Source organism: Sander vitreus, chromosome 9 (genome assembly GCF_031162955.1).
Source record: "Sander vitreus isolate 19-12246 chromosome 9, sanVit1, whole genome shotgun sequence".
NCBI classification, from domain to species: Eukaryota; Metazoa; Chordata; class Actinopteri; order Perciformes; family Percidae; genus Sander; species Sander vitreus.
The window spans coordinates 2,000,388-2,026,690 of record NC_135863.1 but is presented as its reverse complement, the minus strand read 5'-3'; the positions used below and the strand labels follow the sequence as shown (position 1 = coordinate 2,026,690).

General features: G+C 41.0%; 1 protein-coding gene across 1 annotated transcript in view; it reads left to right on the top strand.

Moving 5' to 3' along the window:
- The window catches only part of zc3h3 (zinc finger CCCH-type containing 3), an 81,761-nt gene that overhangs the window by 28,083 nt on the left and 27,375 nt on the right, over positions 1–26,303 (top strand). The window contains exon 4 of the mRNA XM_078258318.1: positions 18,393–18,525. Coding sequence (XP_078114444.1) covers positions 18,393–18,525 — 133 coding nt within the window. The remainder of the gene's footprint in view (positions 1–18,392; positions 18,526–26,303) is intronic.

Below are 26,303 nucleotides of genomic sequence, written 5' to 3'. Positions count from 1 at the left end.
GCTGCCGTCTTAATTATGCTTTTAAACGAAAGTTTGACTCGGGTACATTCACAAAAAGACCCTAGGTTGCATTTTGGCGAGAGTTACGCTTTAAGAAGTAGGTGCCAACACACCAAGGGGATCGTCTATCCAAGTTGGGCCTACGTTGAGCGTCCGTCGCTCTACTTTTTTGCATCGGCGTCTGTGAGAGGAATCTCTCTGATCGACTGTTCAGCTTGAGCGAATTAGTGCACGAGAAGATTTGTATTTGTATTTATTAGGGCTGTCAAACGATTAATTTTTTTTAATCACAATTAATCGCTGAACTTCTATAGTTAATCGCGATTAATCTCATATTTTATCACATGATTAAAATTCCATTATTTTGCATTTCAGAACAGTTTTTAAGTACATATTAACAATCGAAAGCAATTGTTACCAGTGTATCTTGATTGGGAATCAAATGAATGCAAAGAAAGTGACTTTATGAACTTGATTTTAAGATTTGTAATTATTTATTTACTGTAAACAAAAGAAATGTGTGAATCTGTCATTATTGCACAATTCCTCCAAGTACCTAACTAAAAAACAAAAAATCCCTATCCTCACCAGAGTCAATCTAGTGTTTAGTAACTCCTAAATAATGTTGATTACTCACTGACGTCCAGTGATCACCGGTTAATGAGACAGCGTTTGCAGCACCTTGCAGCAGTTCCACTGTGGCTGCTCAAGTGATTGGAACACCTCAATACTCTATATGAGCAGCGCTATCATTTTCGAACAGTCCCGTAGCCCTCCCCCCACCCCTGTCCTCTTAACACTGACACATGCTTGTGTGTCCCTCCCAGCGGGCTTGTACATCACCTCCTTGTCTCTCACTCAGTGGCTGAAACAGAAGTTGAGGGTGTTCGACCGGCTGACTGGGGTCCATCACTCACTGGCCCAAAAGAATCAGCAGGATGATGGATGTGTACCACGCTGGCATCTGCAACCAGAAGCTCAGCCCTGGTTTAAATCTACACCACTGAGCAACCTCTGCTCTGTGTGTGTGTGGGTGTGCACGTGTGTGGGAACTCACATACAGTACTGCAGGGTCCTGCATGTGTCTTCAACCCATCACTCATTATGATAAAAGTCAACCAGCTCTTCTTTCTCAATATTACTTTATTCCACTGCAAGAATGTTGTCAACCAAGATATCCAAGACACTATTTCTGGGTGTAACAACAACGCTTGTCAACAAAGTTCAGACACAGTTCAGAGCAGTACAAGTCTGATGGCAGGTGAAGACTACACTAGAGCTCCACCGAAACTACATTTTTAAAGCTGATACCGATATCGACATTTAATAATTTATATATATATATATATATATATATATATATATATATATATCTCAGTACAAACTGTATCTTGATAAAAAAAAATGTAATACCCAGATTTAAGGTGTCCTTAATAATAGCTAATACGTTTGTTTAAAAAAAAATATATATATAAATTTTTTTTTTTCTTCTTTTTAAACAATACAATACAATACAGTAGATACAACAACAACATATCACTGACAGTTTCCGTTTCCATTCTCAGACTTTGTAAAGACTTCTGTGTCATAGTCAATACAACATTAAAAAAACCTAAATCAAAATAGTAATAATAAAAAAAAACAACTCCTCAGACCCATTGATAGCCTACTCTTTTGTCCACATGTCTTTCCCTTTCTTTTCCTTCTCTCACTCACAGTCTGCTGTTTTTCTGCCCCCACCCCACCCCACCCCCGCTCCCAGGGCAGCTTACTTGCTTGGGGTCTTGACGTATATCACTCGGGGCAGAGGTTCACATCCCTTGTGGAATCTTGTGTTGGCCTTTAGGGTTGCACTCGCTTAACCTTGAAGTGCCCCAATCACACTTGGAAAAGGTTTTTTGAGACACGCTTATCCCCCCAAGCTTTTCCCTCTCTCACAAACACACACACACACACACACACACACACACACACTTTCTATACTCACAAACAGATGCACATATAACGTATGTAATAATCACAGTCCTTAAGTGGACAAAGCCCCAGGCTCTTCCTCTTGATGCGTCTAATGGAATCTGCTGATTGACAGCCACAGTCATCCCTATGACCAAACACGACACTGTGTGCTTGACACATATGTCATGGGACACACATGAACTGTTTGCTGCGATTCCCAACCTGACGGATTCCTGATCACCACAACAGATTTCGTCAGCTGTCCGGGTTGGGTTTAGGGTCAAGGTTGAGTTCATAGGAAATGTATGTTTTCATCATGTCTTATTCACGTTATTGATGTTCTTTATGGCTACAGGAGCATATGGCTACTGTGGAAAAACACATATAGGGGCTATTATCATTAAATTATTCATCAAGGATGTTGTCAAGTCTCCTTGCATATTATTCAACAATTGGAAAAATACCTAGACATGGATTGTGCTCTTAACATGTGGACATCTTTTGATTTAGATTATATATTTATTTTTGAAAATGTATGGGCCATAATTTTATGATTAGCCTAGCTTAGCATAAAAACTAACACAAATAGAAATGTAAGAATAAGAGTTTGTGGGTTTCTTTGGGGTTAGGTGTAGTGGCACTAGTATTAAAGCGCCCATATTATGCTCATTTTCAGGATCATAATTGTATTTTGAGGTTGTACCAGAATAGGTTTACATGGTTTAATTTTCAAAAAACACCATGTTTTTGTTGTACTGCACATTGCTGCAGCTCCTCTTTTCACCCTGTGTGTTGAGCTCTCTGTTTTAGCTACAGAGTGAGACCTCTCACTTCTGTTCCATCTTTGTTGGGAGTCGCACAGCTAGGTACTGGGCTACAAGCTAGAAGCTAACACTGCTAGCAGTTAGCCACCTCGTTCTCAATGGCAAAACACTGCTACAACACACACGAGTTCACCCTAATCTACAAAAGAAAAGATTACATGTCCCTGTTCTGCAGGTATTCCACGCAAAGTTGGAAGTGCGCCCTCGTTTAGAAGAAGTCTCCCAGCTAATCCTGCCTTGTACTTGTATTGACCGAAGTTGGAGAAACAGCTAGCTGATGTGGTATTAGCTAAAGTGGTTAGCACACACCAAATGTTTCGGCCGATGACATAGACAGCCCTGCCGATTTTGACCAGTTCACCCGGAGACTGAAGGCAGGATACACTCAGAAACCCGTATCTCACTCAAAACAGCATGGATGTTTTTTTTTTTTTCAAAGTTTCTATGCACGTGGAAGCACCAGAGACACAAAATAATACCAGAAATCCCAGAAAAAGTGATTTTTTTCATAATATGGGCACTTTAAGAATTTCAGCCGATAACCAGTCCTACTGCACACTGGCTCAAATTATTTCTAAAATCATGTTTTTGTAGACCTCTATTACCCTGTAATTTCTAAGTATCGGCATCATGTTCATTAACACTATATGTAATGGTCATAGTCACAACCTACCAGCATGCATTTGTGTTTGTGTTTGCCTGTGTGTGAGGCTGAGTGGAAGAATTCCCCCTCCCCGGGTCAGCCTGAGGTTCCCTGGGTCAGCTGGTATATGTTACAGCTGATTGCTCCACTGCGATGATGGACGAGGCCACAAGCCAGTAGCTCCACCCCCCCTCTAAGTCATTACTACCACTCCCACCCTCCTACCCAAAACACACACTTCCCTTTGAAAATGCCTCTCTGCGGTGACATCACCAGCACACTGGCTGAAAGGTTACACACCCGGGGCCTCCTGTGTCAGTATGTGGCCCCACACAGCCATCAGTATGTGGCCCCACACAGCCATCAGTCTGTGTCAACTCTTCATCCAAGTACACAGTGATGGAGCCTAGAGTGCGGATCGGGCCGCTTTTTTCTGTCCGAGCCCGGCCCACGTCCGACAGAGCAATAACCGAACCCGACCAGAGCCGGAAAGGCATTAAGATATTTATGTCCGAGCCCGACACAGTTAAAATCTCTTTTTTTTTTGCATACCAATGACACATGTACGTTTGTTTGTGTGGAAAGCTTTTATTAAGCAACTGTAGGAAGGCTTTTTTTTTTTTTTTTTTGACAAAATGCAGTTTACAAAAAAATCAAGTAAGCAATGATAGCACGTGAACAACAAGTGCACAAACTTATGAAAATAAAAAAGTAAATAAATAGAAACATACGAGGCAATACAAACGAGAAATAACATAAAAATATAAAAAAAAGAACAGTACAAGAAGTACAAGAAGACATACATTTACAGTCAGTCAGAGGTTTCAGGGAAACAAAGCTCTACAGTTTCCACAATTTTGATACTTTTTTTGTTATCCAACGATCTAAGTGACTTCAGTAGAGATTTAAATTCTATAAGAAAAGGTACAAAATTAGGAGATGAGTTAGAATATTTCTGCTTGTGAATATAGAATTTTGCATACAGAATAACAAAATTAATTAGATATTCAAGAGCACCATTACCTGAATTATCGTAGAAATAGATGATATCTTTAAGATTAAATGAGTAGATAAAGTTGGTGGGTTCAAAAAAGCAAGACTCCAAATCTGTCCAAAATCTTTTGGAAATTTCACAACCAAAAAAAAAAGGTGAGATATTGTTTCAATATTCTGTATACAAAATGTACAGGAAGAGTCAATGTCGGTAAATCTAGCAACAAGGTGATTAGTAGGGTATATGTTATGTAAAATGTTGAGGTGTACTTCCTTAGCTTTGTTAGAAACACAGTACTTATACGGTAGAAGCCAAGCCTTTCTCCAATTTATCTTCGCATTTTTGGATCTCCGCACAAACCTGCCCCTTGGCACAACTGCATTCTTTCTCTGAAAAATTTGGCGAATATGCTTATTATTAGAGATGTTCCGATACCAGTATCGGTATCGGCTCCGATACTGCCTAAAATGCTGGTATCGGTATCGGGAAGTACTGGAGTTTATGCACCGATCCGATACCACGCAATAAAGCCCTAAAGAAAAAATATGTTAAAGTAGTTTATTTATGTTCTTTTTCCGTTATAACTGACTGTCAAACTGGATAATAAAAGAAAGTTCTGTGGCATTCATGTTTCACAAAGAGTTTAACCTGAGCCAGACTGATAACAAAGATAGAAATCATATCACATCCATACAGGGATAGTAGTATACAGTTCTTAAAACATAATAAAATATATGACACACTAGTATCGGATCGGTACTCGGTATCGGCCGATACGCAAGTTCAGGTATCGGAATCGGTATCGGGAAGCAAAAAATGGTATCGGACCATCTCTACTTATTATTACTCTTTGTGTGCGTTACTTAAATTCCATCCAATGATAGTAAAGGCAGTGATATAACGTGTGCATCATAGGTTAAGCAAGTTTTTATAAGTAGAATTAAGCCATTCGGGATTGCACGAGTTAAAGAATTAAATTCTCTGAAAGGAATTGGAAAACTGTGTACATTCATAAACTGTTCCTAGGATAGCATATCACCAGATTCATCGAAAAGATTAAGAATGTGATTTAAATCTCGTTGGAACCAATTCGGAAAAAATAAGGATTTGTTCCTAATGACTGTTACAATTGTTCCAGAGGAAAGTCTTGTGCGGTGAAACATTGGGGACAAAGGCTAGCTTCCAAGCTAGAAGGGCTTGTTGATGGAATTTTGATAATTTAATTGACAATTTATTTGGCAGAAAATTACATTTTAAAATAAAGGAAAGACCTCCAATTTTGTTAAAAATGTAATAGGGATAAAATACCAAATTGACTCAGGGTTTTTAAGACATCTTTTTAACCAGTTAACTTTAAAGGTGTTCACAGTGTCACTGAAATCTAGGACTTCAAGACCTCCTTCTGCTTTACTACTGGAAAGTACGTTTTTCTTTAGTCTGTGTGACTTATTTTTCCAAATAAAATTCAGAAAAATTCGATTTACTTCAGTGGTTGTTGAATCTTTTACAAATAAGGATAAAGATGGATACACAAAACGAGATAGGCCCTCTGCTTTAGAGAGGAGAACTCTGCCCACAATAGACAAATCCCTTTGAAACCAGATGTTAAAAATATTTTTTGTTTTCTTTAGTCTACTTGAAAAATTTAGATGTTGTCTAGCAATAAGATTTCTAGTTATAAATATGCCCAGATACTTAACAGAATCCTTAACTGGGATATTTCCAATTACACAATCATCACAACCATGCAGAGATAAGATTTTACATTTGGACAGATTCAATCTTAAACCTGAAGTCTTGGAAAATTGGTCTATCAAGCGAATAGAGTTACATAACTGGTTCTTGTCTTTTAAAAAGATCGTAGTGTCATCTGCCAATTGGGAATTTTTAACTTCTGACCAAATATTGAGATTCCTTCAAAATTTCTGTCAGATGTAATTTTAAGCGACAATAATTCGGTGACCAAAATAAATAAGAAGGGCGAGATAGGGCACCCCTGCCTGACCCCTCTATTAATTTGAAATCTTTTAGAAGTATTGAGATTAATTATAACCGAGCTATTAATCTCTTTATAGAACATACTGACAATGTCTACAAATTTGTTCCCAAAGCCAAACGCTTTAAGGGACTGTAAAAGAAATTTGTGCTCAATTGTATCAAAGGCCTTATAAAAGTCTAGAAACAAAATGAGTGCCTCAGACTTAACTGCATCTGCATAATCCAACAGATCTAATATGAGTCTGATATTACAACTAATATGTCGATTTTTCATAAATCCTGTTTGAGTTTCAGCTATAATAGAGTTTAGCCCTTTCTTCAATCTGTTTGAGTAAGCTAAAGCCAATATCTTATAATCTATTGTTAAAAGAGTGATAGGACGGCAGTTATCAATTAATAGAGGGTCTTTGTCAGGTTTGGGGATAAGAGAGATAATGCCTTGCTTCATTGTAGCTGTCATCTCCCCTTGACTGATGCATTCTTTGTAAACACATAATAAAGAGTTATGAATGTGTTCCCAAAAGTGTATATAAAATTCAACAGATAGGCCGTCGATTCCTGGAGATTTGTCCTTCTTAATTGAAAATAGTGTATCTTTAATTTCATTGACTGACAGGTCAGATTCACATAGAGATTTAAATTCCTCATCAATTGAAGGGATGGTAGCTTGAACATTATTCAAGAAACTTACACAATCACTTGCATTAAATTGTGATTCATATAAATTCCTATAAAATTTGGTGACAAAATTAGAAATTAGCTTTGGATCTTTAGAAGGAACTCCGTCAATATTAAGGGCAGATAAAGATTTTCTTTTAAAATTTCTTTTCTCAAGAGCAAAAAACTAACTGGTGTTCTTTTCCCCTTCTTCAAGCCATTTGGCTCTTGACCTAATGAACGCTCCTTTTGCCAAGTCTAAATAAATCTGGTCCAACTGTAGCTGGATTTTCCTTATTTCGAGTTCTTTTTCCAAATGAATGTTTACTTTTGTCAGTAAAAGGTCAAGTTTGTGCATCAATTCAGCTTCTACCTTACTTTTTTCTTTTTTTAGTTCCTTACTTCTTTTAATAGTAACACATCTGACTTTGTATTTAAAGAATTCCCATTTTATCCTGTAGTTGTCGTTTAGGTCGTCATTGAGGAATTCTTCTGCTAGTTTTTTGAGAGTCATTAAAGGAATCATCCTTCAAAAGAGAGTTGTTGAATTTCCAATACCCTCGAAAACCTGCGGTCTCCTGAGTAGCATTTCATTTCAAAATAATTTGTTTATGGTCAGTTAATGGGGCGTAAAGATGATTAACTTCTTTCACAAATTGAAGGATAGATGATGAAATCAAAAAAATATCAATTCTAGATTTTAAAGTCAGTCTTCTGTTACACCAAGTGAAGTCTTTGGCACTGGGATTAAAGAAACGCCATGCATCAGTTAAGGAAAGGTTGGAGCAGAGAAACGACACAAGGTTATTGCTCTGAGAAGATTGATCAAGCCTAGGGGGGTCTCTATCCATCTCGTCATCAGGACATTCATTAAAGTCTCCACAAAGAATTATAAAAGAACCCTGGTAATTAATATTCAGATCTTTCAATTTGGATGCCATTTCATTAAATAAGACCTTGTTAGAGGCGTGGGAATTAAACCCATATATATTACAAACAATAAAGATAGCATTGTCTTGTTTAATTATCAGTGTAAGCCATCTACCATCTTGAGAAGAAACCGTTTCAAGAACGTCCCCTTTAAATTTATGCAATAAAATTAAAACCCCTGCTGAATGATTAGTACCATGGCAAAAATGAGCTACATTACCCCATTGAGTCTTCTAGAATTTGGCATCTGATTCACAAGAATGTGTTTCCTGAAGTAAAATAAAATCAGCCTCAGTTCTCTTGCACAAAAGAAAGATTGCTTTCCTCTTAGTAATATCCCTAATACCTCTGCAATTTAAATACATAACATTTAGAGAATTAAACATAAAATCCATATAAAAATTTTAAGGAAAAAAAGGAATACCTGTAAATAGCTTGAGCACCAAAAACCTTGAAAAGTGCTAAGAAAATCCACCCAAAAGGAGGTGGAGATTAACAACCATTTAAACTGGTATAACAGATAGTGACAGAGAAGGCGATGTTATAGCCATCACAATTTGTTTTTATCATAAAGATAAGTATTATTATAGACCGAGCAAGTCAAGTAAAAGGACCATGGAGTTTATTTCTAAATCTGCTAACAGAAATTTGGTAGATGTCCACCTAAATTAAACAATTAAAGTAGAAAATAAGAGGTAACCTACAGTAGAACACCTTAGGTTGGACTAATCAAGTTTTTGTTTTGTGTTTTTTGCCTGAAAAGAGAAAAATAGCATTTTAGAGAAAAAAAATATATATATATATCTCGATGTCCCAACAGAAAAGAACAGGGCTAAAGTTCCTTTTTCTTGTGCCCATGAATGTAGCTAGGAAAATTACATCAAAATTCTCTTGAAGATAAACAACTTTTCTGGCTTAGCTCCTTAATTAACTAAGTCAATAAGGTGTGACTTGGGCTACCTTAACTGAGTTGATAAGGTGCAAACTGACATTTCTTAAATAGCATACTTGCAAGAAAAGATAGTTTTTAGTAAGCATCAAACAGCTTGAATGACCATTCTCAGTATTAGATGAGACTTACGTCTACATAGACATTATATGTTACCTCTGAACAATCAATCTTCTTTCCGTTTATGAAGACAAAAAGGCAGCGAAAAGAGGCTTTCTTCCCTTCTTCTCTTGCTTTCTTCACCAAGGGCCACAGCTTCTCTCTGGCCGCTTTCTTTTCAGAGGACAGTGCTTCAGTGAGCCTCAAGTTGTTGTCTAGAAGAAACTTTGAGCCTTTCGTCTCCTTCCAGACAGCATCACGAAAACTTGGCATTGCGAAAAGGATGATGGTTGATCTACTTGAGCCGTCTTGTCGTCGCTGCCCGATGCGATGGACGATGTCGACCCCATCCTTCAGGCTGTCACGAACATTGGGAGCCACTTTACCCAGGATCTCGATGATTCTGCTCCTGATATTTTCTCCATCTTCCTCCTTCACGCCGTGAATCTTCAGGGACCACCTTCGACTGTAACTTTGGCAGTCAGCGATGTTTGCCTTCAGAGTTTTATTTTCTGCTTTCAATATATTGATCTCTTTTTTCATGCCTTCCAGTGTGTGTTTCTGTTGTTTAACATCCAAAGTAAGCTGCTGAACGGTCGAGGTTAGCTTGTCCATCTGTTTCGAAGTTGACTCAGTCGTTTTTTCTATAGCAGAGATTTTCCGAAAAGTCTCATCATGTTTCCCAGATAACACAAGGATGGCTTCTAAAATATCAGCAGTCTCTCTGTTGTCACGTTTTACCTTTTTTGTTGGAGGTTTTAACGGAGTATCTGGCAGTGGAGTTGCAAGGGCCTCAGATTCAACTTGTGCGTCTGGACTTGCCTCAAACCAGTCACCGTCCTTTTCTTGTCTGCTAGTTTCATCCACGTCCCGCATCTCAATAGGGTTGTTGCTAGCTTCATCCACGTGTAGCATGTTTGGAGTAACGTTGGCGTCGTCAGCTTTCTCCAGTCTCAAAGTTTTTTTGCTTTTCCTTTTGGCCATTCAGGACCGACTTAGCTCAATATGTATAAGTTATCACTTATCTGTGTTGCCTTCTAGAAATGTTTAAAGTTTCATTGGCTAGTTAAACTCAAACCCTCCGCGTTACCTGACAGAGCGAAAAACGCCCACCCACCTACATCGCCGCCATCTTGGCCCCTCCCAACCATAGGAAGTGTCGGAAATGTCAACAGATGAGCGCATCAGCGCACACGGGGCAACAAGCGCACGTTAACACAGGTCGCACACACACACACACACACACACACACACACGCACGCACACACACACATAATGTTCAATGCCTTATCGCGCTGATGTGACCGAGGTGAACCCGAACATCACTTCTAAATATTTGTCCGAACTCAGGTTCGGCTCAGGTTGGGTATCCATCCTCTAATGGAGCCCCTGAGTGCTCTCTAAAAGAGGTTAGCATGTCCATCACACAGAAATACATTTTTAAATATAGTTCATTCTCTGGCGTCTAACTTGCCATCAAGTGTTAATTTGGTCATGACACAGTACGGAACTGAAGAGCAATTGATTAATGTTAAACCATCTGTCTGTCATCACACTTACAGTTACAGCCAGTTCCCTGAAGGCAGTTCTATTTTTAGTTTACAGGAATGAACTAAGGTCACAATATGCAGTATTACCTAGGGCTGGACGTTTAATCGAAAATATATCAACATCGAAATTCTGAAGCTGTTATCGACGTATTTTTCCCATGGCGTTAATTTCCCACTAATTTTTTACAAAACTAAAATGTGTCAATAATAGACATTTTCATTTCAAGCAATGTGGGCTTTCATTTCAATTATTTTAAAACAACAAAAATAAGAAAAATGAAAATATCTCACCTTTAATATTTGAGCCTATTTACAGTACAACCCTTGCCAATGAACTATGAGGACAAAAAAAACCGAATCACAAAATGTTTTAATTGTCATTCATGTATCGTTATCGAGGTGAAATGTGCAATTAATCATGAATTTTGATTTTAGGTCATATCGTGCAGCTCTAGTATTGCCTAAAGGATGTGTGTACTGTAACTTAAAGCTCCACAACTCACAACTGTTCGTTCAAAACAACTATGGCGGACGTGATAGACAGATGCTTCATCCAGTCACCTGCCAGGTATTTTTTTGGAAGTGCTGGCATTTTCCCAACAGTTTCCAGTGACGGCTTCTCAGATGGTTCTGTGTTAACAAACCATCTGGTGCAACACGTTATTAAATGTCAGCAGCTAACAGGAACTAAACTTGGACCCAAGCTATTTCCTAGCAATGTATTTCTGACCAAATGGTCCAGAAGTGCACTAGTTGCGTATGTACCAAGCCGCTACATGACACATTAATTGCACACATACACAACATTTTGTCCGACAGCAGGTCAGGAATTATAATTGGATCTATATACTGCAGCAGGGAATCCAATGACCTTGTCTATCATCTTGGGAACAAAAGGAACACTATGAGGGTTTACATGCAGTAATGCCTCCAGAATTGATCTCATGAAGACTCATTCACATGCAACATCTCCTGCAAAGCTCACATTCTAGTACTATACTCTAGGAGTACATGATGTACTCTACCGAGTTACAGGATGCAGTATTTGTAAAACCATGGCATGCACTTCCCTGTTGGCAGGGTGGGGGCATCAAACTCTTTCAGAAAGTATCACTGGGTGTTAAACACGCAGATATCATATTATCATAACCACGCTGGCTTCCAGCAGGTTATTAAATTGTGGTAACTCCCTTGTTAAGTCTGATGTTAGAACGCCGCCGCTGTCTTCCGTCGGAGCGCTGGAGCAGTGGGTGTCAGAAGATGAGCCCCAGGGGACGGGAGCACTGGGTGGCAGGGGGGAACAGTCGCTGTCAATAATAAGATTTATTATCCATCGGGTTGTGCCAGTGAGGGGGCAGACGGAGACCGCTGTTCCCTGGAATTAGCCGTCAGGTATGGAAGGGGGATCACTGGGGGGATCCCTAAGATGACTGAGGATGGGGTGGGGGGGGTGCAGTGGCCTGTCAGTAGCCCCAGTCAGAGGGCTGAGAGAGAGAGAGAGAGAATTGACGTATTAAAGCTCTGAAGTGGCTGCCAACTTTCTAGTCTAGTCCACGCCGCTTAGACGAGGCTCAGTCATCTTAGGGATGTGACTCTGGTTCAACACTCCCAGATCCATTTATATCACATAAGTGGATCTGGGAGTGTCACTGTACATTTGCCGTTTTATGTTGATAAAGCAGCTTCTACATTAGGGATTTTTTACGGGTTTTGAGTGGATTCCTCAGTTGGACTAACAGAAGAGGATCCGACCCGTTTTACACATACATATATATATATATATATATATATATGTCATAGAGAGGATAAATGAGGAATAAAATAACTTTTGATTTTGATTGTTGTGGTATAATTTGCCTTCTGCTTCTACCTTTTGACAATGGAGGTGAATGGAAATCGATGCACTGAGACAGTCTTTGAGAAAACAATCAGGAGATTTATCAATAATAATAATTTAAAAAAAATGTTAGTCACAGCTCAGACAGAAACGATTTAATGTTAATTCATGTGGCTTGGACAAGTGGCTGATATTTATCTATTTATCTGTATCTGTATCTATATCTGCTTAATCAGGCGCTGATACTGATCCGGCATATTGGAGCGGTGCATCCCTAGGTGTGAGCATCACAAACTAACGCCACTCACCCTTATTGTGTTGCATTGGAGGCACAAATCTCAGAAACAGATTTCTCTAAACTTGAGCCAATAAAGACCAAAACTATCTGCATGGATAGATCCACAGGAGGTGGGAAAATATGTTGAACCAACCCTTTCATGTGGCTCTGAGGCTGGAAGGCAGGCTACTCACAGAAGGAGCAATGTTTGCAGCGCGTGGCGACTAGAGTAGATTATCTGTGGATTCACAGCAGCGAGTCAGCGAGAGATGGATGGACGGCGTGCGAGCTGCATGCGTCTGCAAACGCTGTCTTCGCAGCACAGGGGGCCACTTTGCACGCTCCCCCCACATTGCAAGGCAGGCCACTGTCAAAGGTCTATTAAGGGAAGATTGAGACCCCAGGTGTATATGTGTGTGAGTAAGTGTGTGTTTGTGTGTGAGCGTGTGTGTGTTCACATGCTCATTGGTCACGGTCCTATAGTAGAAGATTGAGACCCCATTGCTCCCAGAGCCACTCAACCAACACAACCTGCAGTGGTTTACAATCTGAGCAACACCGTCCATCCATCCCTGCTGACACACACACACACACACACAGAGGGATATACACACACACTAAGGAAAACCCCACCAACTACACCTCACTATAGATGTCATTAAATAGTAGCCAAGGCGGAACAGCTGTGTGACAGCGTCATGGACATTGCGGGTGTCATGATGTTGGGCCGAGGGTTTTGAGGCAGATTGAGGCGCAGGCTAGGGATGCAGGGGGGAGGATGTGAGGGGGGTGTACAAGGTTGCAGGGTGGGAATCGCGGCAGCACCTTTGACAAGCCCTATTTGTCATCTGCCAGGACGCCCAAATAGCTCTGACTGCAATACGGATGGATTTTAGGAGAAAAAGTGACTACAAGCCAGGCAACTAATCCTGTACATTCCCCCTCCCCACCGGCGCCCATATACTCTCGCTCGCTCTCTCTTGTGCTGTGTCTCTTTCCTTTTACTATGTTTTTCTTTCTTAACCCAACACACACCCTTTTCACCCACATAACTAGAGATATGGTTGAAATCGTTAACACTATATTAATAAATGTATTGTTTCTAGTTTTATTTGTTTGAAATCACCACTAGCCTTAGAAAATTCCAGTTTATCCCAACTTGGATCTTATTTTCGTAGTTTTTTTCGTTTCTATCCGCTCTGAAAACATTCGGGGATCTGGGTATCGTGGTAACGTTGCTGAAAGAAATGATCAGACATGTTTTAAACAAGCTAACAGTTTATGGAAAACACTTGTTTTTTGGAGGTGAAATAGAAAGTTAGTGCACAAGAAATGTTGGTAATAACCCCACATTGCACAGGAAACCTGTGAGTGTACAATAAAAGTAGGGGTGCATGACATATCGACTCAATAACGTTATCGCGATATCATGTTGCGCAATATTATATCGAAAGTGTCTTATTTTGTGGAGTGCTGCGTCTCGTCCATCGGCTGTGTGGCTTATTTATTTGATTTAAAGCCCGCTTGAAACGCTACAATGATCATCATTTCATTGACCAGTTACCGTACCACTTGCACATGTCAGTGCACGTCAGCGCACGGGGCCACTACGTGACCAACCCTATGGAGAGTACCACGTGTGTGCATAGTTCGAGAGAGTGACAGTGTAAGTGAAGAAATGGAGACAACAAAACGAATCAGAAAAGCGAAAGAAAAGTTGTGTCCTGTTCTCTTTATTTATATATTTTATACTGTCCAACCAGTAGAACATGTCCTGTTCTCTTTATTTATATATTTTATACTGTCCAACCAGTAGAACATGTCCTGTTCTCTTTATTTATATATTTTATACTGTCCAACCAGTAGAACATGTCCTGTTCTCTTTGTTTATATATTTTATACTGTCCAACCAGTAGAACATGTCCTGTTCTCTTTATTTATATATTTTATACTGTCCAACCAGTAGAACATGTCCTGTTCTCTTTGTTTATATATTTTATACTGTCCAACCAGTAGAACATGTCCTGTTCTCTTTATTTATATATTTTATACTGTCCAACCAGTAGAACATGTCCTGTTCTCTTTATTTATATATTTTATACTGTCCAACCAGTAGAACATGTCCTCTTCTGTAGACATGGTCCTTATTTATTTATTCATGTTGGACCGGTCCAATATGACAGTCAGTTGAAATAAACCTTGTGTTGTATTTGTAATGAGTCTATTTTGATGCGTTTTCCCATAACTTTTCTAATTTTACATATGTTTAAAAATATTGAAATTATACCGATATCGCAATATTCATAATCGATATCGCAATATCACATTTTGTCAATATCGTACAACCCTAAATAAAAGTATGACAGGTCTGACAGACCTGGCAACCGCAACTGCGGCGGATGCTTAAAATAAGTTTGTGCAGTAGTTGCTTGTTCTCCATATACGTGTATTTAACCTAGGGCTTTGTTGCACATCTGATCGTCTGTGTTTCTTGCCCTGTCAGGCTTCTTTTTAGTAATTACGTTGTGTTTTAAGGGACACCTGCCAGCCAGAACAGGGTCTGTGGTATGAAATATAATTATGACTATATAGCAGTGTTGAAGTCAAGACCACCTAAACCGAGTCATCACCAAGAGTGTATCAAGACAAGACCAAGACTTTGATGGGTTGAGACAGAGTCAAGAAAGATCCACATTCCCATTAAAGAAAAGAAAAGAAAGACAGAAAACAAAACAAAAAATTAAGATTCAGAGTCCTCTTTATCTGAGACCAAGACAAGACCTGGTATAAATTCCGAGACGAGACCGAGACTCTGATCCAAAAGGACTGTACTAAATGTGCTCCATGGTGTTTTAAGCCCCCAACGTCGATTTCAAGGCACCTAACCCTAACCTTAACCCTAACCACCGTCTAATCCTAGTGCCTTCCAGGCAGCGCTGGCTGGAAGACGACGTTGGGGGCTTAAAACACCAAACCCCACATCGCCACCTTACATATCCTGTGTTGAACACCATAAAACTTGAACACACTGCCCTGCTAACTACATACTACAGCACCGTCGATTGTTTTAACTTTTGTTTAAATGTTTTTTTTATCTGGTTTTATATATTGTAGTCGTCTTACGTACGTCTGTATGATTGTTGTCTTTTCCTGTTGCACTGCAAGTGGCTGGTGGGGAACAGTCTTTTCATTTTCTTTATGAATGTAAGTACACAAGGAACTGTGGCAAATATATTCATCTTCATCTTAATCTTAAACCTTCAAGAAGTGGACTCGAGACCAAGACCGATCTCGAGTATTACAACACTGCCATATAGAACCTTCATACATGTCATGTGTGCATTTGCCTGAGTGTACATGTGCAAGGCCGTGTGTGTCTGTGTGTGTGTGTATATGTGTGTGTGTGTGTGTGTGTGTGTGTGTGTGTGTGTCCTAAACTTGCAGTCAGTATTTTGGCACCCCCCAGCTCGTAGTGATTTGTTGAGATGAATTCTCCAGCTGATCCAGAGCTGCATCCCGGCTGACAAATGAAACCAGTGCTGGTGAGGGGGGGGGGGGGGGGGGGGGGGGGGGGGGAATGGAATGTGTAGAATGGAAATCGAATCATTTTATTGTTTGTCACCGCGGCCCTCGTGGTCACGGTGTGTTATTGGACGCTAATTAAAACGGCCACAATCCTGGCAATTGGCAATTAAAGACTTGAAATGAGCTCCTCATCGGGCGCATACACTCATTCTTTATCCCTCCTTCACACCTCTCTTCACTCTGTCTTTTCTCTACTCATTAGGAAGACAGAGTGCTGTCTCTGACCACCACAGTGAATGATTGGTACAAGTGGAAGAGGTAGCAGAGATAATGACATGCAAGATGTTTTTGGGTGGGGGGGATAATTTAAATGAATACGGTGAGAAACTGATTTATGTTTCATTAAGTCTTCAGGCTGTAGTAGTTTGAAGGTTTTTAGGTTTTCATGAAGTAAGATGCAGCTTTTGGCAAATTAATTTACAAAAGGCTTTTTACAAATGCCATTTTCCAAAAGTCTTTCAATCCACGCCTGTGAAATCTTGCTAATGAAGATGTTTCTTGGTTTATTATGTGTCTGAGCTCATTTCTGTCAGTTTGGCCACTGTTCTGTCGGTAAGAATAATATTGTCGACACCAAGTAAATTGCTGACATCTGGGAACAATGGGGACGTCCCCTAAAAAAAAAAGATGTCAGATGGGTCAAGAAACACAAGCAGTCAGACAGGTTGTAATCAAACCCACAGGCTAGGCAAACTTAATTCAATCAGCCAGGTAAGACCAATTTAAAAGAAGGGCTTAAAGGTCCAGTGTGTAGGAATCTCTCCCATCTAGCGTTGAGATCATATAACGCAATCAACTCTCTCACGCCACGCAGTTCAAAGTACGTATTACAGCTACGGTAGCCGTATGGTAGCCGGATTTTGAATACGTGTGGTCCTCCATGTTTCCTTCTTCAAACTTGCCGGGGCCGGAAGCTACGTTACCCGTTAGCAGCATTAGCAGCAGCTGTGAGTTTATCATGTAACAGCGAAAACGCGAAAGGCGGAGCAGTATGTCCTGTATGTCCCTTACCGACTAACGTATTTCAAGATGGAGCATGAATATGGAGAGTCTACCCCATTTCATGCGAATACAAATGTAAAATTTCAAGCCAAAAGGAATACTTGGAATTGATGGTGGAGGTAAATATTCATGAAAAAGGACAAGTTTGTGAACGGGCAACACAGATTTACTAAACACGTGTTTAACTAAACACGTTACACACTGGACCTTTAAAGAGTTATTAAAAATGAATGTATTTGATATAGCGAGCACAATAGAAAAAGTTGAAGTTATGTGGATATGTATGTCATGATTTCATAATTTTACAGGGGGGGGGGGGGGTTTGCGCCTTGAGCCGCATAGGAGTATTGCTCAGAATGGTCGAGGCAAATTGTGAGTGGTAAAAAGTGTGAATGCCTTCATTCAGGTAAACTGAACTTTCTCTCAACTTTGTATTTGACACAAACCTCTACAATTATTCACAATTGTCCTGCGTTTCCGACCTCAGCAGAGAGGCTCTTGGCCCATGTAGTCTTTGAACTGATGTGAGCGGGGATTTAGAAAGCCCACGATGCAAATTCTATTTTTTGTGCGAGTACTTCAGCCAGCATAGGCCATCATAAAACAACATGATGGATACACAGCCAAATAAATAAATAAATTTAAACACTTGCCCTCTTTGTTTTTTTCTATTCCGATCTCTCTACTCTTGCACCTCTTCTGATGGATCTGTAAAATGATATAACGAATGAGACTTAAAGTGAGGAGGAGGCAGCGAGGCCAGGCAGGAGGGATGAAGGCAGCGAGGAAAGAGACAGAGGATATGATTTATTAGGCTCATAAAAATTCTGCCTTTGTTATTCCCCCTCATTTTTATATGTGAGGCTTATTAAAGAGCACACCTGCCATAGTCCTCAGATAAACTTGTGTGTGTATGCACAGTTGTATGCGCTCACAATGATGTGTATACTATGTGCATTTGTTCACATACTGACTGGACGCTTAACTATTGTTTGTGTGTGTGTTGTGTGTGTGTGTGTGTGTGTGTGTGTGTGTGATCAGATTTTAATTTGCAGACTTGCATACTGATCTGTGAACTTTGCTGTCCTCAGGTCCCGCCGCCTCCCCCCAGCGGGTGTTCAGGACCCGCTACAAGATGGTGACCCGCCCGAGCTCCAGCACCGCGCACGCCCTCCACTACAACCCCGCCCTCTCCTGGAGAGCCAAGAGGATCCAGTCTGCCAGGTAGTCCACATTAACAAAGACAAATACACACACACACCGCCCTCCTGCAGGTCTAGCTTTAATGTGTCCCAATTTCCAATATCCTTCAGTGCAGAGCAGCGCCCTGTCTTTAATGTCACTGTCATGTGCAGCATGAGTGGAAGAGGTTAGAAATTTATGGCGCTCATTTTTACACAGTAGATAACCGAGAGAATAAACCATTTACACCACTGTGCTCCTCCCATTAATTTACACCAGCAGGGAAAGCGTCTCACCCAGAACAGATACAGAAAGAGAGGAAGTGTGGGTGGGTCTGTTTCCTAATGTCATTACAACATCTCTTTCTTTCCCCTCCCTTCAGTTGTCTGTCTGTCTGTCTGTCTGTCTCTCTCTCTCTCTCTCTCTCTCTCTCTCTCTCTCTTTCTCTCTCTCTCTCTCTCTCTCTCGCTCTCTCTCTCTCCCCCCCCCCCGACTCATACTCTATCATTTCCTTCTTTTTATCAGGGAGGTCATAGAAAAGACAATTAAGTACATACAATTCTTCCAATGTAGATAAACTATGAGTACATAATGATACTGGGGGCCCTATTGTAACGACCTAAGCACACAGTGTGAAGCACCTGGGGCAGGTGCGTTTAGGGCGTGTACGAATCCACTTCTAGTTTAACGGCGGAAAAAAAAGGGTCCGTGCGCCAGGCGCATGGTTCAAAAGGGTTGTACTTCGAGTCTTCATTAATCAGAGGTGTGTTTTGGGCGTAACATGCAATAAACCAATCAGAGATCATCTCCCATTCCCATTAAAAGCCAGGCGCGTTTGGACTTTGGCGCATTGCTGTTATGATGGAGGATTTGCTGAGCAGGAAGGAGATTTTCAGGAGAAGAAACTGATCTGCTCGTGTGTGAAGTGAAAGCGTGCTAGCAGATCATATTATAATACTATTTCATATTGTAATATTTTAATTTGTAATCTTTTGCATGTTTGTGTGCTGCTGCGCGTCCCTGTGTGTGTAACAAGCATAGTGTGCGCGCTGAGCACGAGCCTAGGCACATTTTTACTAATGCTCTGTTAAAATAACAATCAAATGCTGTGTTATTGACGTTAGACCAGGTTTTTGTTGTCAATGGCGCGATCACTTTCCGCTGCCTCAAGATAGCAATACGGCAAGAATGCACCTGAACACACCTCCCTGTAAGACCAGCACGGCCATGGGCGCACAGATGGGCCCAGGTGCATTTGCCATTTAAACGACGCGGGCGCTGGACGGGAAATTGACAACTGCGTCGGTCTTAAACTAGCAAAGACACTTTGCGGGCTTTGCGCCGCGCTGCGCCGGGTGCGAGAAAGGGCCCTATATTACTCGGACAATTGCATCAAGCCATGACTCAAAAAAAGCTTTCCTTGCTTCCATCGTTTTCCCTTTCATTTTACCTAATCAACTGTAAACATGTGAACAAAGGATGTCCCACACTCATTCAATTATGAAAATCCACTACACAACACAGTCTCCTCAGCCGTAGGTCAGTCAAATGGCAATTTATCAAGTTGATTAAAGCAGCTGTGGTCTCCGTGGGTGATGAGGTCATCTCTGAGGGCAGTGAGTTAATTATTGTTTATGTGGAGGTCATTATTGGGTTACAAACATTCATTTAATGCCTTATTCATGGCTCTGTCACTATTTAAAAAAAAGACACAATGCAATAAAGTGGTGTTGAGCTTTCTTCCCCGCAGTGGTTCCATACTGTTTGAACTTTGGTGTGAACACTCTGAACAGATTGTTGTGGTTGGTTTTGATGATCTGTTAATGTGTAGAGAATTAACAGGAAGCTCTTCCTGGAAGCTGACTGTGGTATGACTAGACTGTCACACAGAAACTACACATGGGTGGAAAGTAGGGCTGCACAATATGAGGGAAATATCTAATTGCGGTTATTTTGACCGATATTGCGATTTGATTCACGATATTGGAGGGAATGATCGTTTTTGTATCATTATTCTCATTTGTATTGAAAAATATTAAAATAAGAATGATTATAGTGTGATTTTTGCGAGGATTAAGTCTATGATTCCCACTCTACGGATACGATTTGTAGGCCGGGACGTCTCTGCAGCACCACAATACTTAATTCAGAATGGTTTGACACAAATTTTTATCCTTTAACAAATATTGCGCCCGACAAGAAGGATTTGGGGTTGGGGGGATGGGGGGGTTAGTGGGCGGAAGGGAAGGGACGGGATGAGGAGGAGGGAGGGGCGAGCTAGCCTCCGTTTTGTTTGAGGCAGATATCACAAAACGTCAGCATGTAAGAATAAAACTTACTGCTGTGTTGTTGAGTTCAAATGTTTGTCTCTTTTTGTAATTAGGATGAACCGACTCTCACGTCGTCTTTGGGTTGCAGATGTTTGGCCCGCTGTTTCTAATTAAAGCATTTGCGTGCGTTTGTGTTTTGCGAGTGTGCGTTGGTTCATTTGTGTAATCCAGATTTGGTGAGACAGAGGGGGCCTGTACTGAGTCTGGACTCAGCCTCTGGTGACTTATTACTATTCATTTAGCTGCTGCAGTAAATATTGATTCATCAAGGGATTTTCAATTTGAGCCCCGTGACATCTTGTGAAATATCACCAACTGTGTAGAAGTGAGGAAAGAGATAGGGGGACAGGTCGGGTCTCCAGGGATGGTGGATTACCCCACCCCCACCCCACCCATGCACTCCTTTCTCATGCTTATCTATCCGTTAAACTCCAAAGGCCCTCCACTTTTATCCGTTTGAAACTATTGAGTGGAGCATGAGCTCATATTGTCTGCTCTTAACCACTGAGTGCTGCTCTTCATCTTTGGCCTATCAGACCCACTGATCCCTGTCCTCATATGTCCTAAGCTCTTATCTCTGTGCCTGCACATAGCTGAACCCCTCACTCAGGGCCTTGCATCTGAAAAAAAAAAAAAAAAAACAGATCCAGCCTTGCATGGTGGTCCAGTGGTTCTGGGTAGCAATGCCTAAAGTAGGACTAGGGTGAATACCAATTGTTATCAAAATCAAACTTTTTAGATCTGTTAAGATGATCAACAACAACTGAGGTGCTCTGAGTGACATTTTTATGCTTTAATAATAATATTTTCTTTACACATTTGATAGCAATATTTAATATACAGTATATCACAAAATGGCAAATGTATAAGATCAAACATAGAGGAAAATAAAATAACATTTTCACACCACACTTTCCAACTCTACCGTCTAAACCCTCTCAACCAGCTCGTCCCAGACATCTCCTTGCATCCAGGCCCACAGGAAGAGCACTTTCGCTACCCAGCATGCTGTGCTCCTACCTGTTTTCAGCCATAACGAGCGCGGCGGGTGATTTAGTGCCGGGCGGCAGTTTGAAGGAGCGAGGGAATCAGCTGCAGTATTTCAACCCCCGCCACCAGAAAATAGATATAATCTCAACATTAACTCCATTAATAGTAGCAGGAGTTGAATTAAGAAAGCCATAAAGCATGCACACTGAAGGATAAATTACAGCCCGGCCCTCCCTTCGTCCCTCTCACACCCTCCCTATTTCTCTCTCCGCGTTCCCTTCTTTAATTTTCTATTCCCATGTGTTTGCTCTGTTGCTCTTCTTGGTTTTTGTTTTCTCTCTTTCTATTAAATAAGATATAATAGGATTGTTGTTGTTGTTACATCGTACATTTGTAATCGCACGTTTGAAGTCATCTAATTATTACCCTAATTTCTTGGCTTCTACTTGATTCTATCTTTTTTTACCTTGCATAAATGTTAAAGCCCCCAACATGGAGGGACCCTCCACCCACAAATAAGTATACTATTTTTGGGCGTATATATATACAAACACACACACACACACACACACACACACACACACACACACTCTCTCTCTCTCTCTGTCCAGACGCTCATCTCCTTTAGTGCTTCAGTATCGATCAGTACAGGATGTAGGAGACTGGGCAATAAAGTGAAGCAGCGCTCCCTCTTCTTCACTTCTCTCCTCCTTTTCCTGCATTCACTCCCTCATTCATCCCCTTTTATACCCCAATTCATTTATTTACTCATTACTTATCACATTAGTCATCTACCCGTCACCTGCGCTCATATGTTGGGATCCTCCTCTGCTGCTGTTCACGCTGTACGCTACACAAATACTCTCTGGGTTTTTCTTAAGGTGATTTTCAACCCTAAGAAAAGGATTTTGTTCATTACAGTCGGCTCCCTTCAAGTTGGATTTGATAGGATTGTGATGCGTAATGACACTGCTCCGGATTCCTTTAAGTGCCTAAAGAAGAGCAGCAGTCCTTACCGTTGGAATTAGCCAGATGACTGTTCTTGCTGTGCTCCGTTTCAAGGGTAACTGTTTCCCCAATATGAGCTTACTAATGCTTGGGTTGCAGACAAATAGACAAGGGCAGCATTATTCGGAGCAGTCGCGCGACCCTCCAAATTCTTCCCTGTCACTAAAACAAAAGTCGGATCATTCATCAACAGCGCCCGTAGTGCTGAATCGCCCTCTCCTTTATCTGTGCATCGCATGGTCAGAGCAGTGCACGCACACACACACACACACACACACACACACACACACACACACACACACACACACACACGTATGTGCATACGTATGCAGACTAGTCACAGGGGAGTTTCTGCATGCCCTTGCCCCCTCCTTTATTTCTTTCTTTTCTCGACATTTTTTACCTTTTCTTTTTGGGGAATTAATGTTCTTTTACTGCAACCTCCAGTCATTGTCTTTATGTCTTACAACTAAATAAATAATAATGTACATTGATTTTACTTCAGGGCAGAGTTAGTTGATAAATCAATTGACAAAAAGCAAAAAATACATTCTCTGCTTTCAGCTTATCTAACGTTTACGTAACGTTCTTTTCTTTTATGTACCATTGTAATTTGAATATCTTTTGGTCGGAGAAATAAGAAGACGGAACTTTTAGCACGTTTCTATGGGCCAATTTATAGACCAAATTATTAATAGGCTATAAGTAAGCAGGATTGGGATTAATTGATAATGAACTGGTCATAATGTAGATTTGGTTTATTAAGCTTCTTTAGCTCTAAATTTTGAAGAGCAAAAACAATAAGCGCACTGAGACTGAACTTTAGGCTGCGTTCACGGCACGCTCACTGTGTTGGTCGTCGGGCTGTCCAGCAAAAACGCAGGTCTTCCCCATTCATTTCCATCGGGGGTACTGCATTTAGGCTGCATCGGTGGGGCCCGCAGGGTGGAGCCGAAAACAAACGCAGCGGCCTGCGGCGTCAAGTTGAGACAGCCCGTTTTGAGGCGGCTACGAGAGTCTCGTACGGTAAACGGGAAACAAGAAAAGTTTCAAAACACTTTGAGGGTGAAATACGAAACACAAGCACTGAACTGCCCAGGAGTTTGTGTAACAGCTGACTGTTTCCTCAGTCCCTCCGTCACCTTTCTTTTTCTTTTTCTCCATGAAATGAAGCTGCCTTTAAGTGCTGTCGGAAATGTTGAGATCTATAAATGATCTGACGGAAAACAATAAACGTGAAATAATAATGTCTACTTGTGCTACATCGGGGGGTTAAAGAACACAACATGACGTTACACAAATGAGCCGTTTAAGTGGCGAAACGCGAGTTTGCTTTTTCTAGTCTGATTGGTAGGGTTGGGCATCGAGAACCGATTCCTACTTGGAATCGTTTCGAAAATTACGATTCCAGTAGAATCATTTCTTCATTGGAAGTGTTTGGAATCGTTTAGAGGATTTGGTTTCAAATCCGATCATCGCTTCCCATTTTAATATGCACAAGGTTTGGATTCCGTAGCGGCCAGGCGCTTGTTGTTTTGCAGCCACGGAGCACAGTAAGCGGCGCTCTAGTCTGGCTTTATTTTACGTTGAAAAAGCCCTGTAACTGCAAACATGCAAACCATCATTGAATCAAAATAAAACTGTCCTCTTATTTGTGAAAATAGGCACGTGACCCGTTTCAACTCCACCCCTCAAAGAATCGGAATCGAGAATCGATGAGAACCGGAGTCGAAAGGAAGAATCGGAATTGGAATCAGAATTGTTAAAATCCAAACAATGCCCAACCCTACTGATTGGGCCCTTACAATACCTTCAAACCAAAAGAAAGAGCTAATAGAGGCTGAAACTGGTGATAGTTCCACATGGTCTCCTAACTATGAGTGAGCCATTTTGCACTACGTGTTGTTTGATCCCGTGTTACTATAGAACATATTGATTATTAGTGCAGCTTTAAATAGTTTAGCAGTTTGTATGATGACTGTATGGATGTGTCCCTCAGCCCTTTCAGCAAAAAGGAAAGCAGCAGTGTACAGTAGGGATGGGAGAAAAAATTGATACAGCACAGTATCGCGATATTTTCCGTGGCATTACTGTATCGATACACAGACGCCAAGTATCGATCTGTTATCATACATGTGTTGGTCAGCTTGACAATCCCATTGTGCAGCAATAAAACTGAAGTGAGATGAACAAACGGAGAAATGTATCTTTTTAGGTCAAACAGATGTTGACAAAGTTTCCTTTTGGGGACTTCATTTGAAACGGGTTGCTGCGCTTCGGTGGCCGCCATGTTGAATGTAAACAAAAAGCAGCTTGCCGTCGCTTCTCTATCGTCGTCGTGTTAAACCCACCGATAGCGCGCCAGGTGGATAGGCCAGTTTGTGATTGGTCCCCGCAGATTTGTAACGGAAGCAGGATAGATAAACGTACATGTTTCCAGCCTGAGCTGCAGGGAGAAATCAAACCGCCGGCAGATCGGGCTGGGTTTACCCAGTCTAGATACATTGCAATATATCACAGAATATTGCAATATGTTTAAAATCGCAAAAATATCGTATCGCGACATACGTATTGTGATATCGTACTGTATGGTGAGGCTTCTGGTGATTCCCAGCCCTAGTGTACAGGGGTAGGGGTGTTGAAATGAATCACTGCATCGATGCGGACCTAGACGATGCTGCATCGATGCAGTGACAGACCATAATCGAATATTGCGTACTAATGTTACTTGTTGATGATGATGATTGACTTTTTTTTTTTAAAGATCAGATACAATAAAAAGGGGAGTTCATATACAGCTTACTGCTTGGATTTGTTGATGAAAACCACGTGTAGCAATATATAATAACATTGGGGAGGTGACGCATCGTGATGCATCGATTCATATCGTTCAGTGACCAGTGAAGATTCACACCCCTAGTGTACAGCACGTGTTTAACATTGAAAGCCCCCCCCCCCCCAGATATCCCAGGGCCAAGGGCAGGTCAAGGGCATCACTGGAAACAGGCCAAGGAGAGTCTGGAGACGGAGAGAAACAACACGGACTCCTTTTAAAATGATGTTATTACTTTTGTGATGGTTTGGGTTTCATGGTGCTTCCACCGTTTTTCTTCTGTTCCGTCCTTCCTCTCCCCCTCTCTCATTACCGCCACATTACCTTATTGTGAAGGTGATCTGCTCCTACAGAGGCAGTTTTCACTAATGGTGTTCGGCCTGAGGTTGAAACTCATTCACATTGCTGTATGTACAGTCTGAGAGAAGTCTGAGAACTTCATTTGAGGCTTACAGCACACATTGACTGAAACAGTCCAATAAATAAAAACACTATGTTTACAGTTGTATTTAATGTGAGCTTATTTTCTTCATGTTACCAGTGCTTTGAACCTGGCAGTCTATTTTGACTTTTTACTTTAACATGTCTGTTTGCTTCTATACTTGTACACCAGGGGTGTAGTGCTGCCGGAGCACACTGGAACGACGCTCCACCACTTC